Source organism: Telopea speciosissima, chromosome 8 (assembly GCF_018873765.1).
Source record: "Telopea speciosissima isolate NSW1024214 ecotype Mountain lineage chromosome 8, Tspe_v1, whole genome shotgun sequence".
Classification (NCBI taxonomy): Eukaryota; Viridiplantae; Streptophyta; class Magnoliopsida; order Proteales; family Proteaceae; genus Telopea; species Telopea speciosissima.
The window spans coordinates 14,509,122-14,532,973 of NC_057923.1; the positions used below are offsets into that span (position 1 = coordinate 14,509,122).

Genomic DNA, 23,852 nt, shown 5'->3' on the forward strand with positions numbered 1-23,852 from the left:
CATAAAAATCTTTTCTCCCGAAATAGAATAGGTGGTTGGTTGTCGCATGTACGTTCACCTGTTGGTACGTGCAGAGGAACCCAACTCGTGTTGTTCGTTGCTTAATTAGAATGTATCGACTCTGACTCAACCCTTTCAGGCTTCAGGCCGCCCCTCCCTAGAGGTCTCGTCATATTTTCCACACGGAATCAGTTCAGACCAGTTTTACTAGAAGTTCATATAAAAAGCGAAATCTCTTTAATGTTTGACACTGTAAACCTTTTTGGGTCTTTAAATTTCAACCTTCAAATCGATCTCAGGAAACCCAGTGTTGGCGTCTGGGAGGTAACCTCGTCCTTACTGCTCTCGTAATGGCTTCTCCTATCCCCCACTTTCATCTTCTCTATCTCACTCTCTTGGCTATAGTTCATCTTTTCTTTCTCGTCGACGCCAAGTTAGTTCTCCACAATTCGGAGTACCATGCTCTCTCCACAATCTGGAGCGACTTTGGTTTTCCAACTCAACTCGGTATTTCAGCTTCAGCAGGAAATCCCTGTTATGATACCATAGGTATCTACTGCCAGGGGATAAACTCCACTGATTCGCCGCCGGTTCTTCGAGTTACTCGAATCGTCCTTGACTCTCGAGGCCTCAATGGATTTCTCCCTCCGGCTATCGGACAGTTGTCGGAGCTGAAAGAACTCTCCCTGGCCAACAACCATCTCGTTGACTATATTCCTCCCCACATCGTTGACTGCCGTAAGCTAGAGGTATTAAACCTCCAGAATAACCGGCTCTCCGGTGAAATCCCACCGGAGGTCTCATCTCTGGTACATCTCCGATCCCTCGATCTCTCTTCGAATAAGTTCTCAGGTGATCTGAAATTCTTGAAGTATTTTCCCAACCTTGAGAATCTCTCCCTCGCGAGCAATCTATTTAGCGGAAGAGTACCAAAATCACTTCGTTCCTTTCGAAATCTCCGATACCTGAACCTCTCTGGGAATAATTACCTCCAAGGCTCCCAAGTTCCTGCAATTAACCAAGTTGATTATTCAATTTCCCGGTTAAAGACCAAGACGAAGACGAGAAGTAATCTTCCCAACCGCTATGTATTCACCGAGAGTTCCACAAACAGTAATTACAGCAGCTCTGCCGTCGCACCATTACCATCGACCTGGAAATCCAATCACTCAAATTCCAATGCTCAGGCTCCATCTCCCTCAAAATCATCTAACCCTCACAAACACCACAAGAGCAAAAAGAAGATCAAAGGTTGGTTGTTCGGGTTCTTAGCCGGCGTTGCGACGGGGTTGATTTCCGGATTGATGATGTCCATCTTTTTTAGGATGCTATTGATTTGCATCAGAGGCAGAAGTAAAGACTCTGGCCCTGTAATCTTTAGCCCCTTGATCAAAGACGCCGAGGCCATAGCCTTCCTCGAGAAAGAAGACGCGCTTTCCTCCTTGGAGATCATCGGAAAAGGTGGTTGCGGAGAAGTCTACAAGACGGAGCTTCCGGGAAGCAACGGCAAGATCATCGCCATCAAGAGGATAATTCAACCTCAGACCACGGAAGCAACAGATCTTGAGGAAGAAGACAGCAAGGCTATGAATAAGAAGCTAAGGCAGATCCGGTCGGAAATCTTAACCGTCGGGCAAATCCGACACCGTAATTTGTTGTCTCTGCTGGCCCATATACCTCGACCAGACTGTCATCTGCTAGTGTACGAGTACATGAAGAATGGGAGCCTACATGACACGCTGATCCAGGTATCAGATGGGATCAGCGAATTAGAATGGAACGTAAGGCATAGGATCGCTCTTGGAATCGCGGCGGGTTTGGAATATCTACACATGAACCATAGCCCACGAATCATCCATAGGGACTTGAAACCTGCAAACATACTCCTAGACGACGACATGGAGGCCCGGATCGCAGATTTCGGGTTGGCCAAGGCCGTCCCGGAGGCCAACACTCACGTGACAACGTCCAACGTAGCAGGGACCGTGGGGTATATAGCACCGGAGTACCACCAAACTTTCAAGTTCACAGACAAGTGTGACATTTATAGTTTCGGGGTGATACTGGCGGTGCTGGTGGTGGGGAAATTACCGTCCGATGAATTCTTCCAACAAACAGACGAGATGAGCCTAGTGAAGTGGTTGAGGAACGTGATGACATCGGAGAACCCAAAGAGGGCAATTGATGAGAAGCTGATGGGGAATGGGTACGAGGAGCAAATGTTACTTGTTCTTAAGATTGCTTGCTTTTGCACTGTAGATAATCCAAAGGAGAGGCCCAACAGCAAGGATATCCGCTGCATGCTCTCTCAGGTTAAGTCCTAATTAAAGTTGTTATGCCTAAGCACACTGCCACGTTTCCTTTTTTTTTTTTTATTTTAACGTATTTATTTCCCTTTCTTAGAAATAAAAGTTATTTATAAGGGTTTGCATGATCAAAGTATATGGGATCTATCACTAGATTAGCAGTGATGCTACTGTATATAAGATACTTTATATCCAGTGTTTTGAACTTTCATGTAATCTGTTTAGTTGCAGAGTTGGTTGTGTTTTTAATTTGGGAGGAATGTCTCTCATGGTTTTCGCTTTTCTTCCTTTTCTTGTAATTAATGGAAGTTCCTAAGACTGCTCTACACCTCTAGGCTCTTTGCCTCCAGTTTGGTATGCGTTCTTGGAATGCATTCTAAGCCTTAACACCACTACGTACACCTCACCCGTATTAAAAAAAGAAAAAAAAAAAAATTGTGCATCTCTATTTCTTTATTCCAAATGGAGTTTTCTTATTCCAAAAAGAGTGTGCATTCTAGATGATTTAGCATTTTTTGTGATAAAAACAATTATTTTTATCATCTAAGAATGCAAAATCAACTTAGAATGCGCATTTCAAGAATGCATGCCAAACACTGCCTAATTTCCAACCTGAATAAGTTACCCCCATTGAAATCGATCAATTCAATCCAAATCAAACCAATTCTTTATTGGTTTGGTTTTGATTTGTGATTTTATGAGACCAGTGGAAAATACAACCCATATAAATTGACCAATTTGATCAACCAAACCTAAAATCGATGTATAACCTATACTGGAAAAAAATCTATGATAAAACCCATTATTTCTGGTATTTGTAGATTCATATACGAAAAACCAAAACCAAAACCTAACCAATATTAGTCCGGTAAGAGCCCATTATGTAAACCAGATAAAAAATCGAGTTTTGGCATAATGGTCTGATTTTGATTTGGCCTATAAGTCTATTACCAGTCCAAAACCAGTTCAGCCCGACCTATTGACACCTCTACTTCTGTTATGACGTGATCTGGTCTTGCTGATATGGAGTCGCGAACCGTTTTGCAAAACAACAAACTCGGGCAGAGGGAGTGCCGGTCTAAGCCGACGGAGTGAACTCCGATACCTAAGTTAGATAGCGCACACAGATAAACTCTAGAATATAGAAACCTGAGCTTAGAATTGTCCCCCTTACCTGTGGGATGTCTGCCTATTTATAGGTTCTGCGCCTTGGACCGTCATAGGCTTTTGCTAATGATAGACCGTTATTTCGGTCTGACGAATACATAGGTGGAGCTTTACCTGGGCTGACACCTGTCCAGGAGGGTCATCCCAGACGCATGACCCTAGCTCACGCGGCTTGCGTGACCTGGGTGAAGTAATCCTACCATCAGCGAGTGCGCTGCACCTCGGTCGTAGTAAGATCGGTTCGATCATGGTTGTGCCGATCTTCTCACCGAGTATGCTGAACGTTGGTCACGCCAAGCTCGGGTCGTTCTTGACTCCTTTTGAACCACTGGGTCAACTTGGGTTAACCCTAGATTCAGGTCGGTCAGGCCAATCTGTCCTTCAAAGATGACATGTGTAGGCACGTCAATGGTTGGGTAAGACTGGTTGTATCAACTTCCAATCCTTTAACCCATCTTTTCTTTTAATAGGTAGCTATACGTATCACAAGTATTTGTGGCGTCTTCAGATTTTACAAGACAGATGAGACATCCATTTTCATAGTTTTTCCTATCAAAACCGTCTATATAATGCTCAGAGTTGAGAAGCATTGACACACATGCATGGACAACAAACACATAATGCTTGTCAATACAAGGGGGCATAGGGGATGCACTAGTGAGGCACAATAAAACAGTATTGTACATAGGAGGACGGGGAGCTCATTTAATGCAAGGAGGAGAGAGATAGACACTGAGACGCTAGCGTACTTTGTCCTCATGACTCTGAACATTTTCCCTTGATTGAATAAGACTAAAATTTAGCATGTGACTAATCTAGACTATGTCCTCTCTTTTTACATGGTACAATATATGTCTTGTGAGATATGATTTGGAAAGTAATAGACCGTTGTGATAATAATATTTTGTCTTTTTTTTTTCTTTTTTTTTTTATTTCTAATATTTTAAAAAGTGAGTATCATTATTATATTTTTGTAATAGTTTTATTTTTTATTTTTTCTTAAAATAAAATAAAATATAAAATTGGACTCATTGTTTTCCCTTATACTATCTCATGTCATTGTAGACATTTCATTTTGTCACCCCCCAAAAGCGTGTGTAGCAATGATGATTATCATGTGTCCTAAGGATCTTTACAAACAAATGCATGACCTCGATGATCGCAATATTCGTACCCATAGTTGTAGGATCGACCAAACTCTGATGCCAAATGATGTGTGCGCATATATTCTAAATAAAAAAAAGAAGAGGAGAGATAATAGGGAGAGAAAGGGAAAAAAGAAAAAAAGAAATTAAGGGTGGGAAAGAAGAAATATGATACAAAATAGAGAGACTTTACGGACAAAACCGGACGTTTGGATTGTTGGGAGTTAGCCAGCCTCTCTTAAGATTAACTCAAGAATAATTTCAATTTTCAAAAAACTATCCCCTCCGGTTCCCAGCACAGCCTATGTCCCCAGTGCCCCTAACAAGGGGGCACAATGACCATCCCACCCTTATTCGAATACTCTGTTTGAATGGGTCCACCACCCCCTTATTAGAGGCATTGGGGAACTGGACGAGGTAGGGATCTCGAGGAGATAATATTCCTATGTCCTAAGACAGTGTTGGCTCAATTTTATATCTTTGGAGAGTTCTCCTATGAACTCAAATAATAATTGGAACCGCCCCCAAAAATAATGATTACTGGAATTATTATATAGAACTTAAAAAATATATCATAGGAAATGACGAAAATGTCCCTAACAAGGTTGACGAAATCAAAGAGTAACTAAACGATCTTAAAACCAATCCAAACTTTGTGATTAAGCATAATTCATGTTAAATTATTATATTAAATATGGTTTAAAAATGACTTTGATTTATTATTAAATGAGAAGATGGGCTCTTCCATCCGAGCTTTCCCAGTTTAGATAAACCTTATCTCAGTAACTTCTACCAAAAGACGGCGTAGATCTCTTCTTTGGAGTGTAGATGTAGACTATATACTGGACTAAAAAGCCAAGGCTTAAAAATTGATTTTGTTGAGAATAAATGGCTCAAATCTCGAAAACAGTTTCCTTGGAAACAGGGATAAGGTTGCGTAAATTTGACCCTCTGACCCTCCCAGAACTTGGTAGGCGCGGAAACCTTGTGCACTGATACGGCCTTTTGTTGAGGATAAAGAGCTATCTGATTTTTTAAAGGTGCTTGTACATGGGCTAAGTCTAAAAATAGATCGTAAGCTGAGATAGTGATGTTGGCCATTGGTGATGACCAAAAAAAAAGTTCCTTTGGAAGAACGGAGCGGAGCATTCGAGGAAGAGAGCGGAACTCCCAATGTCGGCAGTAGTCGCCGCCTCCCCCAGCCGGATTTGATAATCCTCAGGCCTCCATCCTCCCTCTATCCTTCTGTCACTCCTTCGCCATTGGGTGATCGCTTCATCTCCCCACTAGCAGTTAACAGCGGCACATTTCCTTTATTATGATCTTCTGTTGCAGCCGTTTTAAGCCCCTCGTTGATTACATAATCTGCCGTTCATGATCTCTGGTGCAGCTCATTCTCATCCATTATAATCATTATTCGCCGCCCTCATACAACCACCAAGCTCCATGTTCATGCAAATTCCATCGTGAACCCACACATTCCATATGCATTAATGTCTACAGACCACCACTTTGCCCTTATTACGTACCAGGTTCCAAAGTCCCCCATCTCTCATGGAGAAACATGTGTTGCTTATTCTCGAGACATCGAGCTCCTCTCTACCGGGCGGTTGCATGATGACCCTACCCTCTGAAAGCATGCTCATCATGAGAGCTATGCCACCCAGCTCTTCACAAATCCTTCCATCTGCTCTCCCATCTTGATCGAAGCTCTATATAAGGACATGCAAGGGGCGAGATTTATCATACCTTCAAAAATCCCTGTTCCATTCCTCAACAGTGTCAGTGTAACTGTGGAATCGTCGTGTAAGATGAACAGTTCCCCTATGGCATCTAACCCTAATAGCACTTCCCTCTCGTCTCTGGTTTTTGGCGATTGCTCTGGAGCGAACGCTTTTGAAGAGCATCTGGCGGCAGAGTTCTCTGCAAAATTGGATCTCCCAGATATGCAACCTCCTTCTGTGAACGTCTCAGAGCTGGCTCTCCAATAGGCCAAACCTAACCTGCAATACTCCGTTGTCGGATGGGTGATAGACTCGGTGCATGTGTCGGCGCTTGAACTCAGGTCCATGTTTCACCGAGCTGGACATGCAGGATCGGTAAGGGTGGAAGAAATCCACTTGGTGGATAAAGCACCGAATAGATTCATCATCAAGCTCAGATCTGCCAGAGATATGCATGTGATCTTGTTTTCACAGCCTTGGATCTACCTGGGGCATCTTGTAGTTCTCCAAAAAATGGAATCCCGATGTACCGGCTGAAAAGGTAATCTTTACGATGGCGATCACCTGGGCCCAGATTGAAAAGCTGCACTGGAGATTCTTTGGTAATGAGATCCTAGCTTCGATCTTTGCCAAAGCAGGACGTTGTCTAGATATTGAATGCTCCTCTGGCACCATTAGTTCATCTAACAACCCTGCAGCTAGATTGATTATTCCCCTCTCTCATAATCTCACCTCGAAAGTACTGGTTAATTTGGAGCCAGGAGACACAACCGAAGTCTGCATTTCCAATGAAAATAGGCCCAATATTATCTGTCCCAACTACAACCAAATAGCCCATGTAGCAGACGATTGTGCCTTCAAACCCAGAGCGGAGTACTTAACCGCTTTAGCACAAGCAAACCCTGAAGCTCTCCTCAATCTCATACCAAAGGCAGCCATTTCACCGCGTCGCTTGAGCCTGCTGGCAGAGGTCTGCGGAGTGTACGATGAGTTCTTTACGGTGGAAGGAGAAGAGCAAAGTGAGACTGTTAAAACTATCAAGCAAGAACCCACTGCTCCAGGCAATCACACGCCTTTCTCACAGAAGAGGAAGGTTGATCTTCTGAAGGCCATTATCCATATCGCTCATACTTTTGGTATTGAGCTCCCCATGACTTCTACTAATACCAGAAAGATGATGACAGACTTGTTGAAAGCCAATTCTATGGCCTGAACCACCCCCATCCCCCCCCCCATCACTCAAGTCAGGCCCCCGCCCTCACAGCCGCAACCATCTCCCACCTTCTTTCTAGTGATCCTAAGGAACCCATTGCACTCACCCACCAACCCAGCCTTCCGTCACTTTCATAAGGATCTGTACAATCTGAAACAAGGTTCCTTAATGATACGATCATAGGCTTTAAGGTATTCTATTAGTTGTTAAGGCTAGATGGGTAATTAAGAGATAAGGGTAGATGGGTAATTTCATTAGATAGGGCTTTATATAGTAAAAAGATCGTTGTAAAGAGCATTAAGAAATATATCAAATCTCTCTTTCTTGTCTATTTCTTTCTTGTCTATCTTCTTCGTCTTCAATCCCCTATTCTAAGAGGCTGCCCCCTCGAAGTGGCATTTATCCCATCCGTTACAGCCATTTCCATAGCAGATCGATACGAGTTTGTATCACTTAACATGCATACCAGCATATGCAATCAACAATCAGCCCAATCTGTAGGCGCGACAGGATGGTGCAATACCGCTACAAGGAATGCCGTTAAGCTCTGATTCAGTCAAGCACTGTTGTCCTAGTTTCCTTCCTAGGAAGAGAGCTGTTTTAGAAGAAGAAAAGGACCCCCTTGAACTGCAACTCACCACTCCAACCGATGACGGGACTTCAAAGAAAGCAAGGAAGGACAAACAACCTATGAAGTACTTTGATTCTGAGGTGATGGTGACTGGCCGGAAACAGTCACCTGGTGGAAAATGAAGGTACAGGCTCTCAACTGTCGGGGGATTGTTCCACCCTCGACAAAGTGGGAAATCCGCCACATTTTGAACAAACACAGACCAGCAGTATGCTTCCTCTCTGAATCAAAAAAATTCAAACCCAAACCTTTTTAGTTTTTGTCGTTCCCTCAACTTTCCTAACTATGTTTGTAGTCCGGTCAACAATGGAGGAGGTGGTATCATTTTGATGTGGTTAGATAGTGTTGACTGTCATGTTATCTGGAGAAGCGAGTGGTGTTTTCATGTACACATGCACCTCAATGATATTAATCAAACATGGTCGCTTACTTTTGTTTATATGAGCTGTGTGGAACAAACAAGAATTCTCAATTTGAAACTCTCAAATCTCTATCTGCATTCATTGATAAGCCTTGGATCTTGGCGGGGGATTGGAATTCGTACCTCAATTTTGAGGATAAGAAAGGAGGCAGACCTTTAACCAACACAGCCTTGTCCTCGTTAAATGAGTTTGCAAATTCGGCCTGCATCTCTCCCATCCATCATAGAGGCTATCAGTTCACAAGGAGCAATGGCCAGTTTGGAGTTCGCAGGATTGACGGAAAATTGGATCGTGTTTTCTCCAATGGTAATTGGTTCAATCTTTTTCCCAATGCAACAGTTTCAACTGAGGTAATGGCTTCATCAGATCACAGAGCTATCATCTTACATCCTGATAGAACTGGTACACGATCTCCTCAACCATTTCGGTTTGAAGCACTTTGGCTTCTGGAGACTAGTTTCTTGGACGTAGTTGCTCGAACATGGTTGTCACGAAGTCCGAGAGGATCCCCCTCTTTTATAATGTCTCGAAAGTTGGTCAAACTCCAGCACTCCCTCAGAGTTTGGAATCACAGTTAGGTGGGCAATATCTTTCAGAACTTGGAGAGAACCAAGGAAACACTTGATTCACTCTACAACATTCACCCGCACTTTAGAGATGACAGTTGGTTCCTGCATGAAAAGCAACACATAGCATACCAAAGGAGACTGGCCCACCAGGAAGAACTTCTATGGCAACAAAAATCCAGATCAAATTGGATACAGAATGGGGACAGAAATACAAGATTTTTCCACATGACAACTCTGAAAAGAAGAGAGACTGGCAACACATAGCATACCTAAGGAGACTGGCCCACCAGGAAGAACTTCTATGGCAACAAAAATCCAGATCAAATTGGATACAGAATGGGGACAGAAATACAAGATTTTTCCACATGACAACTCTGAAAAGAAGAGAGAGAAATAAGATTAGATCAATTAATGTTGATGGCCTTACAATTACTGAAGACAGCCAATTGGGTGAGGCATTCACGACATATTTCAAGAATATCTACACCACCACTAATCCCCCTTTGCAGGATGCTTATTTTGATCACATAAGGGGGAGAGTGACTGTTGCGGATAACCAAGCTCTCACCGGCCCGCTTGAGGATGACGAAATCCACCGTGTCATAAGGTCCATGCCCACCAACAAAGCTCCAGGCCTTGATGGATTCTCAGGAATGTTCTATCACAAAGCCTGGTCGATCATCAAGGATGATGTCTTCTCCACCATCAAAAGATTCTTCAGTACAGGTGAGTTTAATCTTTCACTTAATCACAACAACATTGCTCTCATTCCAAAGGTCGACCACCCCACCTCAATTCCAGAATACAGGCCCATCAGCTTATGCAATTTCATATACAAAGCAATATCTCGGATTTTGGTCAACCGTCTAAGACCCATTCTCAACAAGATCATATCCTTCAGTCAGAATGGGTTCATAAAGGGAAGGCATATCCAGGATAATGTGCTCATATGCCATGAGCTCTTACATAACCTCAAGAAGACACGAAGAAGAGGAACTGGTCACTTTTCACTCAAGATCGACATGAGCAAAGCATATGATCGGGTCGAGTGGAAATTTCTAAGAGCCACTCTCATCAATTTTGGATTCGATTCAGGGTGGATTCAGAAGGTGATGTTCTGCATGGAAAATACTCGGCTCAGTGTCCTTAACGGAACACCCCTTCCTGAGTTTAAACCCACCAGGGGTTACGCCAAGGAGATCCACTATCATCTTATCTGTTTGTTTTATGCTCTGAGGTCCTTTCCACACACCTGGCTATTGCACAACATGAAAATAAGATTAAAGGCCTCCGTATCAGCAGAAGGGGTGAGTCCCTGTACCACATGGCGTTTGCAGACGATCTAATATTGTTTGGGGAAGCTTCTATGACTGAAGCCAGAGCTTTCAGTGAGATCTTGTCTACTTATTGCACCTTTTCTGGTCAGCACCTCAACATCACTAAGACCAGAGCTCAGTTCAGCCCCAATGTTACTTCATCCACCAAGAGGCAACTGCGAGAGTTCTTCCAAATTTCACCAACGTCTTCTTTGGATACCTATCTGGGTATACCTTACATAAGTGGAAGGCTTTCCAGACATCATTGCACTGAGCTTCTAACTCGGGTTTCAAAGAAGCTGCTACACTGGAAAACTCAGTTTCTAAGCCCAGCTGGCAAACTTGTGCTTATCCAATCCACCCTGTCAGCAATGCCTCTCTATACAATGTCCTGCTTCAAAGTCCCAGCTACTATTCATCAGTCCTTGGACTCCATCAGTAGACGAATTTTCTAGTCAAATGGTACAAACTCTCTGGTCCCCCCTGTATCTTGGAAAACCATTTGCCTCCCTAAGAGATTGGGGGGTCTCAATATTAAGCAATCCACCATCATGAATCAAGCCTTATTGGCTAAGAAAGGGTGGGAACTCCTGACTCAGACACCTTCACTCTGGGCAAGGTTAATGAAAGCTAAATACTTCCCTACTTCAACCTTCTTTCATGCAAATTGCCCTTCAACCTCTTCATGGGGTTGGAAGTCCATCTGTTCCTCCAGAGAACTTCTTAAGTTAGGTTCCTTCATTCAAATCGGCAATGGGAGTTCTACTAACCCCTGGCTCGATTACTGGATCCCTGACTTTTACCCTCATTCTGCCCCTTATCCACTCCCTCCCAACTCCCCCCAGCTGGTTCATGACCTAATTGATCCCTCTACCAACTCCTGGAATAGGGATCTTGTATACCATTGGTGGCCACCGGATATGGCATATGCAATCCTCTCAATCCCCCTTCCAATCTTCCATTCGGCAGATAAAGTGGTCTGGTTGGGCACTTCATCAGGTCACTTTTCTGTAGCTTCAGCTTATCATTTAGCCATTTCAGGTCACCGTCCCTCTTCTACGACCCCCTAGCTTCGGATCTGGCACCTGCCCACCTCCCCCAAAATTCATCACTTCATTTGGAAGACTCTCCACGCCAAACTTCCATTACCTGATCTTCTTAACAACAGGGGCTTCCACCTCAACCCTCTTTGTCTCGTTTGTTGTAATCAATACCAATCTCCTACTCACCTTTTCCTCCACTGCCCGGTCGTTCAAAACATCTGGCATCAAGCAGGTCTAACCCATCTATTCACGGATCAAGATCTCACCTCCGGTATTCACAACATTATCCAACTGAGCAGGACAAATAACAGGGATATCAAGATGATGATCTCTCTCTTTTGCGCCATTTTATGGTTTATTTGGACCGGATATTGGGGTGCAGTATTCCGGTAAGCCAGCTTCAATCCAAGAGACATCCTCCTCAAGGCCATTGCCAACGCTAAGGACCAGCTCCAATGTCATCACTCTACAACCACAAGGACCTACAGACTGGTACGTTGGATCCCACCTATATACCCCCTTGTGATATTCAATGTGGATGGAGCAAGTAAAGGTAACCCAGGAAGAGCAGGCATTGGAGGAGTTTGCAGATCCCACACTGCTGCATTCATCTGTGGTTTCTCCATAGGTATTGGCTCAGCATATACACTGGTAGCAGAAGCTTCGTCAATCATTCAAGCTATGAGAATGGCAATTTCTGTGGGAATTCAATATCTACTGATCGAGAGTGACAACTTGACAGTGGTCAACATCCTCAAGAGACGGGCTCATAGTACCCCTTAGAGAATTTCAACCATCATCAACAATTGCAGGGTCCTCATCCAGTCCTTTCAGCGAATTGATTTTCTCCATACCCTTCGAGAGGCTAATGCAGGAGCAGACTGCTTAGCATCACTAGCAGCTGATTCTCAGTCCAATGAAACTTGGCTGTTTTCTCCCCCACCTGTACGCAGACTAAACAAGAACTTTGTTCCCTAGATAATAAAATCTTATTCACCAAAAATAAGCTTGTACATGGGCCACTAGACCAGGCAAGACCCGCTAAAGGGACAAGACAAGAGATCACAAAGGGTTCAGCAAGGCAAGGGGCCCACCGCGCCACACGTATAACATTACAACTATTAGCTACCGTTACTTTCAAGAAGATGGGGTTAGGAGGGTCGAACCATTGACCATCCATTGACTTAAGCTATTGCCTCAACTGCCTAGCAGCCTGCCAATGAGCTAGAAGCTCAACCCTGAGGAAGCTAGGGATCTTGAGTGGGGATATATATCGGTTTCTAGCGGTGTTGCTACTAGGGGTGAAACAGGGTCAGGTTGGGTCGGGTTTTTTAAATCCCTAGCCCAACCCAGAGTCCTCTTAGATCAACCCAAGCCCAACCCAACCCTAGGTCGAGCTGAGATATATCAGCCCAGGCCCAACCTTATCGGGCTCGGCCCAGCCCAGCCCGACCTTGATTGACCTTGATCAAGCCGGGTTGGCCCTGATTGACCCTGATTTTTCGTCATTTACTTAGTCCTATTAGACTTTTCTTTGGGTTAAAAAACTTATCCCTAATCTTAAAATCATAAACATTTTTGTTCAATAGATAATTAACCTTTTGTTGGTAAACCAATAAATAATTAGATACTAAATAAAAGTGCAAAATGGAAACAGTAAATTATAAAGCATAACCTACCACAGGGCGGGCTGTGCTGGGCTTAGCCTGAGGCCTCAATCCTAGCCCAACCCGACCCCAGCTCAGGGCCTGAAAATTTCAACCCTAACCTGCCCTTAGGGTTGAAAAATCCAGCTCAAACCCTATTCGGGCTTAGGGCGGGCTTGGGCCGACAGAGCCAAACTTACACCCCTAGTTGCTACATATCGATCCTAATATCATATCAATACTGTATTGGCGAATTGGTACGGACAAGAGATAAAACAGTTAAATTATTCATTTTTAAAAAAAATCAAGGATAAATTTGGTCGATATCGTATTGATATCGTATCAATTTTGAAGATAATTGACACCTGATCCAATACCACGCACTAAAACCATGCGTCTAGGCCATCCACACACATTTTCAGGTTGTTCCTTTCTATTTTTGCGTAAAGTGTTACGTATCTTATTTAAGTTCAAATAATTTCTTTTAAGTAAAAGATTTTTTTATTGACACCTCAAGATGTTAAATAATTTGTAACCCTATTTTTTTGCCATTTTAGTATGACATAAAAGTTTTTTTTTCAATGAGCATAATAGTGCAAATTAACATATGTACTCAAAAAATGTGCATGATACTAACACCTTTTGATAATTACACAATTATACATCACTTTCAACTTAATTTTGAAAACCTTGTTTTACCCCTATCTTAAAAACCTTTTAGGACTAAAACAAGAGGCAATTAAGATAAGATGTACAACCCAATCGGAGGAAGAGGAAGAGGGGTGCGGGTGGGCTGAAGGTGAGCAAGAGGTAGATTTGTGAACAAAAACAGTTCACAATATACGCCGAATGTCACTTTTAAAACTTGAGGTACCACAAATGTTCTTTTCATAAACATGGTTCAGGTGTAATTTACCCAAAATTGTAAAATGAGAGAGAAAGGCCCTTTAAGCAAAGAGATGATAAGGCAAATAATGGGACTAATTTTGCTTTCAAAGCAATGAGAGTTTGCAAAATAAAACATATCAAACTAAACATTACAGTGCAAGCCATGGTCAATCAAAATCAAATCATCCGCGATAAAACAATTGATCCGTGACCCAGACACTAAAACAAGTTGGGTCACCCTTGCGTTAAGCCTTCTACTAAAAAAGAGAGAAGAATGGGGATAAAAGATGTCATTGAAGTTGTTTAGTTTGGGGCACCAAGCTGTATGTGAACTGCTTATCCATACAATCTTGTGGATATAAGCATCATTATACCCATTGAATAGAACATGACAGCACAACCTAATCAGCCTGCAGTCGCAACCCACTACACCGAGTCATTGACCAGCTTAATATGTCCACGAAAGTCTCAAATGACTCCAACACTTAGACATATAAACTTGGCTGACGCATTACAGATAACATGAACAACCTACTGGGTATTCTTCAAAAAGACCTACAGATAACATCACAACAATGCAATTTAAGTTAATGATCAACCAAGAAACATAACTGCTGAAATGCATATGTTACACCATTACATCATCTCATACTACATCTCTCAGAGGGTGTAGAACCTAGTAGATCTAGATCCCACTAATGCTGCCCTGAACTAAATGAGTAGGAATAACCACCTAAACGCCTACCTGTTTGCTACCTGTCCAGCTAAGATCGTCCCATCAATTTACACCTCTATTTGCAATTACTTTGACCCTGGGTATAATAGTAAAACACCTGTGTGTCAAGGTCCTACTGACGAGGCTGAACCTAGACCAAGTTCATATCTATCTATAATCTATTGGAGATTTCAAATGACTAAAAGGTAATAAATAACCAAGATGGAACTAGAGTTGAAAACGCAAATAACCTTGATACCTGAAAAATATCTGAGTTGTGTGTCGTTCACCAATCTCCAGAAATTTCATAAACAGTAAATTAACAGTACCTTAAAAATCCAGAAGTAGCTGAGGAAGTATCCTTTCCAAATGAGTCGTTTCTATTTTATCAACACCCTCAGCTTCTGCAATACTAGCAGCACGCTGCACAGCTTCTGTATGTCAACAAAATTGAAAATTTTAACCACACTGAAGCAAAATTTCTCAAATGTTAATCTCCCAAAACAAGGCACAATGGCATTCAAAAGTTCAATTAGGCACACCTGTGATAAAGAGCCTGAGTAGTTCAGAGCTCAGCTTCAAGGCATTTGCATTAGCTGCATTATTGGAACCAATCATAAATGATAGCCGGTATGAGCAATTTTTTCAAGTGACCTCTCAACTCAATATTTATCAATTTTAAAAACAGAAACTGCAAATGGGTTGCAAAAAACCTAAAAGGTTAAAATGTTCAGGCAAAACCTCATATGCTTAATGAAATGAATACAGAATTTGAACATGAAACTTGATACAATTGTAAAAACCTTTGCTTCAACTATTCATCAACATTGAGATGGTAGCAATACAATTGTTGATTCTACACAGGAGAATAACTTATAGGACGCAATTTTAAATCACTAAACGGAATTTACAGAGAGTATGACTTATGGTTGCCATAAGGACATCCAATAACGACGACATACTGAAAACAACAAAAGATGCCCTTATCAGACGTGTTTTTAAATAGTCTCTAATTCTGTCTGCCTTTTTTTTTCATGCAGGTTTTTATACCGCATTAAGTTGGAGATGGATACTGGTAAATATCATATATGCAAATTTATCTCAGAAAACCATTGAAAAGATTCTACACATCTAAAATTTTATAAAAATAATTGAGACTAACATGCATGTGCACATACTTAAATATGGTGCATAAAAAAATTCCCATAATATTACCCAAATCCAGGGTAATGGATTAGTGCTTCAGCATAATCAGAATAAGAACCTATCATTTTACCAACTACCATCTCAATGTCTCTAAACATGAAACTTTTTAGTTAGAGACAAATGATATCCATGTGTTTTATAAATTATATCCAATCAGCAGATGAAATATCTATACAAAAAATAAAATATAAACGCAAAATACCAGTAGTTGGGCGGTTTTTTTTGGATGTTCCAGCACCTACCTGTACCGATCAAAGATTAGTCTGAGATCCAGCAATTAAATCAGAATGCAATATGTTTACTATACACAATAAGAAAATATTGACTTTTTAAAATTCTTTTTTTTTTTTTTTTTTTTTTTTTTGGTTGGGGGGGGAGATGAAATACGTTCATACATACGGCTGATGTTCTCTGTGCCGCAGCGCAGCCTGCGCCCAGACACATGGGCCTGCTATTCAGGGGGGGCAGGGCGGTCATTTCACCCACCCCCATGCGTCTGGGCGCAGGCTGCGTTTAATCTGGAACTTCTATGTTCTAGAAACAAAAAAGGACAAATAAGGGGGAGGGGGGGGAGTTTCTCTTTAATGAGCACATGGTTAATTTGATGGTTAAAGCAGTAAACACTGCCGCTGCCACCACCCAACCACCAACACTACCACCGTCAACACCACCACCGCCACCACCACCTCCACCAAATTTTTGGGTATTTACTAGCATATTTGAAAATTTATACAAGTTCCAGAACCGGAAATTACTAGGCATGACAAACACGTTTCTGTTTCTTTTCTACCCCAGAAATAGAAATTACTATGTGTTATCAAACACTTTTTTTTTTGGTCCATAAATTAGAACCAGAAACAGAAATACAAAAAATTAAAACATGGAAGTGTTCTCATGCAGGGCCTAAATGTCCATTGTCTAGCAATAATCTAGTGATTAAAAAAAAGCATATAGAAGGAACATAAGAAGACATGTATTCCTGTGATCCTTGGTGGACAGGACAATTACCACATGAACACAATACAGAGAAGCACATGATGTTATAGGAAACTTAAGAGGGAGGGAGGAGAAAAAAAAGATCGGAAAAAGTCTCTAGCAACAATATAGTGGTAAAAAGCAAGAATATCAAAAAAATAAACAGATGTATCCCTTTTGTTGTGCAAGGAGCTGGAAACAGCTTCTCTGTGAAAGCAGGGGTAAGGCTGCATACATTATGACCCTCCCCAGAACCTGCAGTGGCGGGAGCCTTGTGCACTGGGTACACCCTTACTTTAAAGGACATGGAATTTAGAAATTAATAATCTCAATCCAAAAATGAACAAAGCATACAATTTGTTAAACAAATTCATTCGGATTCAACTTGCAGAACACCACTAACAATAGGGAAGAGACTTCATGCTGACTTATTCTTAGCCATTGTGAGATGCTCCATTGAAATTCAACCAGCATTTCGACAAGTTCGATCCCACACCATATCTAAAGGAATAACTAGATTCCAGCATTTTAATACCAAATTCATCATGATAAACTGACTATTTGAATTGATAGTATATTTGAGGCGCTAGATAGCTTGCAATTGAGGATGATCACAGACTCGTGATCCTGTATTTTTAAGGTTGAGGTCTCAATTATCTATGAAACATTACTACGATGATCATGTGAAACAGTGGAAGTCCTGTGCACCACCTGGAAGTTGCACATAAGGCAAAGTAAAGTTGGAAGTTATCAACTCACATCTTTTTCTTGCACAGCCATGTAGTAAACCAGTAAAACCACACCTGTGCTTCTGAAATTTGGTACCACTTAGTTGCATACAACACCATACAACAACAACAACAACAACCACAGCCTTATTCCAACTAAATGGGGTCGGCTACATGGATCTTTGCCCTCCGATCAGCTCTATTCAAAGCCATACTTGATACAAGGCCTAAGCTAAGCATGTTTTTCCTCACCACTTTTCCTAAGGTTAATTTAGGCCGGCCCCTGGCTCTTTTAGCTCCCTCAATCTGAATCAAATCACCTCCCCATACTGTTGGAGAACAAACCCAACTACTCCAAAATTTTCTGAAGTGGGTTCCAAGAAAATCATGAGAAGCTGAAACGTCAAGAGAGTTTTCTATTAATAAGGAAAATTCTAGTAGTACATTATATCCTCTAGAGTCAGTTGACATCACCTATAAAAGGGAAAATGAGTTGTATTTGGAAGAGCAAGAAAGAAAAATTGACTATTGTTGTTCTTCTCAATAACAGTGTTCTTTCCTATATCTGATACTTTAATCTAGTCCACAAAGTTTTTACATCACGTGGTATCAGAGCCAAGCCTGGTTCGCTGAAGTTAAGTTTGATCAAGCAGATTGAGTCCGTTCACGATGGCGAATATGATCCAGCCGCCGATTCCAAAATTGACGAAGAGAAATTACAACAACTGGAGTATTCAGATGAAGATATTACTCGGGTCACAAGATTTGTGGGAGTGCAGGAGGATATGAAGAACCTGCTACACCAGATGCAGAACATCTCTGACGGATGCACAAAAGAGTACACTCATGTAAGAAGGATAAAAAGGCTCTCTTCTTAATCTACCAAGGTGTAGACGAGTTGATGTTCGAGAAAATCTCAAATGCCCAGTCATCAAAACTCGCATGGGAGATTCTATAGAAATCATTTCAAGGAGTCGAGAAAGCAAAAAAAGGTACACCTCCAAGCTCTAAGAGCTGAATTTGAAACTCTTAGAATGAATGCAATGGAGGCTATCGCCGACTACTTTACCCGAGTACAAGCGATCAACAATCAAATGAAGAGAAGTGGAGAGGCGTTAGATGATGTACGAGTACTGGATAAAATTCTTAGATCATGAGCTCCCAAATTTGAGTACAATGTAGTGGTGATCGAGGAATCTAAGGATTTATCCACAATCTTCATAGATGAGCTTAAGGGATCACTCCAGGCCCATAAACAGAGGATAAACAAAAACCAAACTTAGATCAAGCTCTACAGAGCAAATTATTCATCAAAGACGAAGGCCCAAGTAGTACAGGCCATGGACGAGGAAGTCGGGAACGAGGAGTATTCAGTTATAATGATCGTGGCGGCTGTGGAGGACAAACTTATCAAAACAGGGATTGAGGTGGTTATGTTGATTGTGAATGATTAAATGGAAGATGTCGAGGATCAAGATCAAGAGGAAGAGGTGATCACACTAAAAGAAGTGACAAATCACAATATCAATGCTATAATTGTAAAAGGTATGGACATCTCAGTTATGAATGCCGTGAAGAACCAGAAACTAAGATCGAGGAAAAAACCCACCTTGCCACAAAAGAAAACTCGATTGATCAACCCACAGTGTTGCTGACATATAGAGGAGATGAAGAAAAACGAAAGGAATCTTTGGTACCTTTACACCGGTACAGCGGTACTAGCAATCACATGTGTGGCATCAAGGTGTTCTTCACAGAATTGAATGAGACGGTCCAAGACGAAGTCACATTTGGAGATTCCTCAAAGATTTCAGTCAAAGGAAAAGGCAAAACAATGATCCAGACAAAGAACGGAGATCACAAGTACATCTTAGATATTTACTATGTTCCAAGATTACGTAGTAACATTATAAGCCTTGGGCAGCTCCTGGAAAGAGGATATGACATTCACCTCAAGAATTTCTCACTCACCACCATGAACAAAACAGGAGAAGTTATCGCGAAAGTAAGCATGTCCAAAAATTGACCGTTTACTTTGAATATCAAGGAAGATGAGGTAAACTGTTTGAATTTTATTATCAAAAACAATTCTTGGTCGTGGCATCTACGGTTCAGGCATCTTACCTTCACAGGCCTAAAATTACTATGGAAGTCAAAGATAGTGAATGGTCTACCAAAGATTGACCATCCAGACCAGATATGTGAAGGATGTGTTAGAGAAAAGCAACACAGGAAGAGTTTCGAAGTTGGAAAGTCAAGGAGAGCTGCAAGGAGCTAATCCACACTGATATAGTAGGACCGCTTGAAATCACATCACTTGGAGGACACAGGTACTTTATCACCTTCATTAATGATTTCAGTCAAAATACTTGGATGTATTTTATCAAAGAATAATCAAAGGCTTTAGATAAATTTAAGGAATTTAAAGCAATAGTTGAAAAGAAAAGTGGGTACTATATCTAGATACCCTGATCGGAGAGAGGAGGCGAGTATACTTCAACACCATTTGAAGAATTTTGTAAGGAGAATGGTATCTTACACCAGCTAAACGCTGCCTACACTACACAACAAAATGGAATAGCGGAAAGAAAAAATTGCACGATCCTTCATAAGGCAAGGAGCATGCTAAAAGGGAAGGAATTACCGAAGAGACGGTAGAAAGACTTCGATTCTCAAATCTACACTGAAAACAACCACCTGAGATGTTGAAAAATGGCATGAACTCTCAAATTCTATGTGGAACATAATAATGACAGAAGAGATGAAAAAGGACCAACAATACATGCCGCCCAAATACCCATAAAATTTGGGGGGGGGGGGGGGGGGGTGGTTGAACACATTAAAACAGAACTAAATGAACGCGCAGAGAGCAAAAAACGAAAACAAAAATTGTACCTCGCCTTCCAAATTCTCAGTAACTTCGTTTCTATCGCGTTCTGCGCAGAAAGGAGAAAACAAAGCGAGAGCATTAAAAAGTGGAGGCTGGTGAGGAGTGAGAAGAAAAAATTTGATAAACCTAAACTATAGGAAGTCATTAACAGAGGAAATGACCTAGGGCTCTTCTGCTCCAGACGAGCTTAAAAATGGCACGGATCAACTCCTGGCACATTCAAGCATTAGAACATCAGCCTTCAGAATACATAGAATCTCATTACACGAAGGAGATGTGTAAAATTAATTCAAGTGGTTTACGGGATCAAAGGTTTTCTCCATGGATCAGTGCTCCACTGCTGTGGACTGTTGAGGGAACTTCGACGATGTGCGTAATGCGTTTCGTTATCGAACCCCGATCATATACCCCGGGAAAAATTTTGAATGAGATAAATAGATGAAATCTATTTATTCCAAATCTCTGACATCAAAGCCCCTATAGCTCAGTGGTAGAGCGTCAGTCTTGTAAACTGAAGGTCTGTAGTTCGATCCTGCATGGGGGCAAATCATTACATTTTTTGCGATTCCTGAATTTTTGGAACCGATTCTTACCCCACCGGATCGAAATCGGCAGTGACTTATTTGACTCGTTCCGAGTTTAAAATCCTTGCGGTTGCGGCTTCCCAATTTGAGGCAGAGTTTCTCCTTCTTGGAGCATCAGACGAGAGTGGAAGGTTTACCAAAAAATAAAAAGACGAGAGTGGAAGTGCTTCCGTTTCCCGATTAGGTTATCACCGGGTAGGTCGGAACTCGGAAAACCTAGTTAGATACTTGGATTGGTTCGCGGAGAAGACAACGATAAATATATATCAAACAGTGTAGAAGTCTTCACTTCTAATCTTGCAATGACTGGTTTTCTGCATAAATTCATTAAAAAACCATCGGCACTGAGAATCATCTCATGTTTAGAGCGGCCTCAACCATCAAGCCTTGCGGCTCCTTTCGTTCTTCATCAAACCCATCCTAGTGAAAGCAATCCCGAGTATCTTTGTAATCCAAACCCTATATTGGCCTCTATACGAGGAGAGAAACCAACCAATGCTCATCCCTTGGGATCTACCCGAGTTTTCCGTTTGGTTATAACTTAAATCATGTTTCTCCGACGGTGTTCGATCCAATGGTGATTCAGGATGCTGAGGACGTCGTGTCTGGGGACGATCATTCTGTTTGGGCTGATAGCGTCAAGAAGAAGAGGAAGAAGAAGATGAACAAGCACAAATACAAGAAGCTAAGGAAGCGTTTGCGTCGAAAGACATAGGTTCATGTGGTGAGAATTGTTTTTTGTTTTCTAAATGTTTCGTACAATTTATATGGGTTGTTTTGAGTAGAGAAAGAGATTTTGTGCTTATTCAACTAACTCAAGTCAATTTAAATTCACTTAAAGTTGACCCAATTTATGGATATTGAACTGCTGTAATACTTGCCTTAGAGATGTGCGTTTTGTGCATTTTTTAGGTATCTATTATCCATTATTGCATGAGATCAGGCAGAATGCATGTCTGCATATGAATAAACACAACCACCTGTACAAATAATGAGCTACTGTATACTGATGTGCATGTGCAAAGACAGGAATTATAGTTTGTGCCTATGATCATTTGAATTCAATAATTAGGTTTTGTTGGTGCTCCTATTTGAATCTGCAGATGACTGGTAATACTGGAACTTATTCTTTTGGTTGTGGGATATTGTTCATTTACCTTACCTTTTGATATACATAACAGGCAAAAATTTTGTGATTAACTCCAATGATTGGGTCTCCATTTTTTGATTGATTGGTCTGGGTGCACTCTAGGATGTGTAAGCTGTAGAGCCTACGGTTTTACATCAGTCCATGTGTAGTGGGAATGATGTGCATATAGGTCTCTGAAATGGGCGGCTGGTCGCTGATGATTTGTGACCGGTTTGGTGTCATCGAATCAATATATAAGAATCTTCGACCTTCTCCAATCCAATTAATGAACCAACATCCCCAGTTGCAGTTGCCATGGATATGCTTCGCCCCAGCCTTCCTCTCCCCCTTGCCCATCTCCCATCTCTCCAGTCAGAGAGGCCTAGGAGCCAAAGAGGAATCAGCCGCCACCAGTGGTTTACTCCCGGCAGACATGGCTAACGAAACCTAGCAGCAAGGTTCAATCAGAGCAGAGTCTGGTCACTGTCTTCGCCTCCCACCTCTCGTCGACGTTTTAGTAATCTTGACTTATCTGTGACAAGCCGCCCATTCCAAATATCCTTGTTTGATGGTCTCTGTTGTGATCATCAATATCATTTCAGACCTTGTGTGTTTGGATCATGGATGATGAGTTATTTTATTTGAATGCTACCGGTATATAGTCTATGGCATTTAATCCCAGCAGTTATAACCAAGGTTCTAAATCTCGGTTTTGAGGCCGGATTCAGCCATCCCTGAACCGAGATTGTCAGGTTTCAACCATATCTCAGTCAAAACCTGGTACTTTCTCCAGGCCAACTCGAAACTTTCGTTTCAAGGCCCAAAATTTGTTGTTTTGCCTTGATTTTTGTTGTGCTGCCTATTTTTGACGTTTTGAACCCAATCCATGGATTACTTTTGCATAAAAAAGTGCATACCTAGTGCATGAGGCTCCTGCCACTGCGGGGTTTGGGGAGGGTCATAATGCACGCAGCCTTACCCCTGCTTTCGCAGAGAGGCTGTTTCCAGACTCGAACCTGTGATCACTTGGTCACAATGGAGCAACCTTACCGTTGCACCAAGTTCTTTATTAATTTCGCATAAAGAACACTCAAATTGGCACTTGTGGTTTTGGAGATGGTATCGAACTAGAATAATCTCTTATTTCCGCCAAATATCATTTAAGTAAATACTTGTTATTTCAGTTACTTAAGATATTATTCATAGGGTGCATCTGTTTGTAACCAAGCAGGTTACAAATAGAATTTTAACCAGATTATAAATGCCTCTCAATGTAATTGGTCTCACTTTTAACATATGGGCAAATGTTGTAATTTCGCACATAATAGTGTCAAGTGACTTAAGAGATAAAAGATTCCTTGACTTAGAAGGGTACAAAAGAAATTATGCATCCCAACGAACCCAACCCTCCCTCTCTTGTCTGAAATGCCAGCGATAGAACAGCGATAGAGCTGAAGAAGATGAAATCTGAGGTGGTGACCTTAATACTGGTGAACCTAGCTGGGTTCATGAGAGGGCCGACTAGTTGCTGTTGCCTGGTGTGTAGAAGGAGGTT

At 41.6% G+C, this 23,852-nt stretch overlaps 3 protein-coding genes and 1 non-coding gene across 6 annotated transcripts; 3 read left to right on the forward strand and 1 right to left on the reverse strand.

Moving 5' to 3' along the window:
* The first annotated feature begins 325 nt into the window (after positions 1-325).
* Positions 326-2,444, forward strand: LOC122670677 (leucine-rich repeat receptor-like serine/threonine/tyrosine-protein kinase SOBIR1). The gene has a single exon (XM_043867638.1). The coding sequence runs from the start codon at positions 351-353 to the stop codon at positions 2,322-2,324; it is 1,974 nt and encodes a 657-aa protein (XP_043723573.1). The 5' UTR covers positions 326-350; the 3' UTR covers positions 2,325-2,444.
* A 6,160-nt stretch (positions 2,445-8,604) lies between these two features.
* Positions 8,605-9,186, forward strand: LOC122672060. The gene has a single exon (XM_043869567.1). The coding sequence runs from the start codon at positions 8,605-8,607 to the stop codon at positions 9,184-9,186; it is 582 nt and encodes a 193-aa protein (XP_043725502.1).
* Positions 9,187-14,497: 5,311 nt separating this feature from the next.
* On the reverse strand, positions 14,498-20,960 carry LOC122670750 (protein MHF2 homolog). Of its 3 annotated transcripts, none has more exons than XM_043867728.1 (7): positions 20,887-20,960; positions 20,746-20,794; positions 20,590-20,630; positions 16,194-16,233; positions 15,328-15,381; positions 15,115-15,219; positions 14,498-14,625 (listed from the first exon to the last, which is right to left on the reverse strand). In XM_043867728.1, the coding sequence occupies exons 1-6, from the start codon at positions 20,905-20,907 to the stop codon at positions 15,116-15,118; spliced, it is 309 nt and encodes a 102-aa protein (XP_043723663.1). In that variant the 5' UTR covers positions 20,908-20,960; the 3' UTR covers positions 14,498-14,625; position 15,115. The 3 variants fall into 3 exon arrangements, with proteins under 3 accessions (XP_043723663.1, XP_043723665.1, XP_043723664.1); XM_043867730.1 differs by lacking the exon at positions 14,498-14,625 and adding an exon at positions 14,656-14,903; XM_043867729.1 differs by lacking the exon at positions 14,498-14,625 and adding an exon at positions 14,922-15,044.
* Positions 20,961-21,057: 97 nt separating this feature from the next.
* On the forward strand, positions 21,058-21,129 carry TRNAT-UGU. The gene has a single exon. It is a non-coding gene; the product is annotated as a tRNA-Thr (tRNA).
* Positions 21,130-23,852: the final 2,723 nt, after the last annotated feature.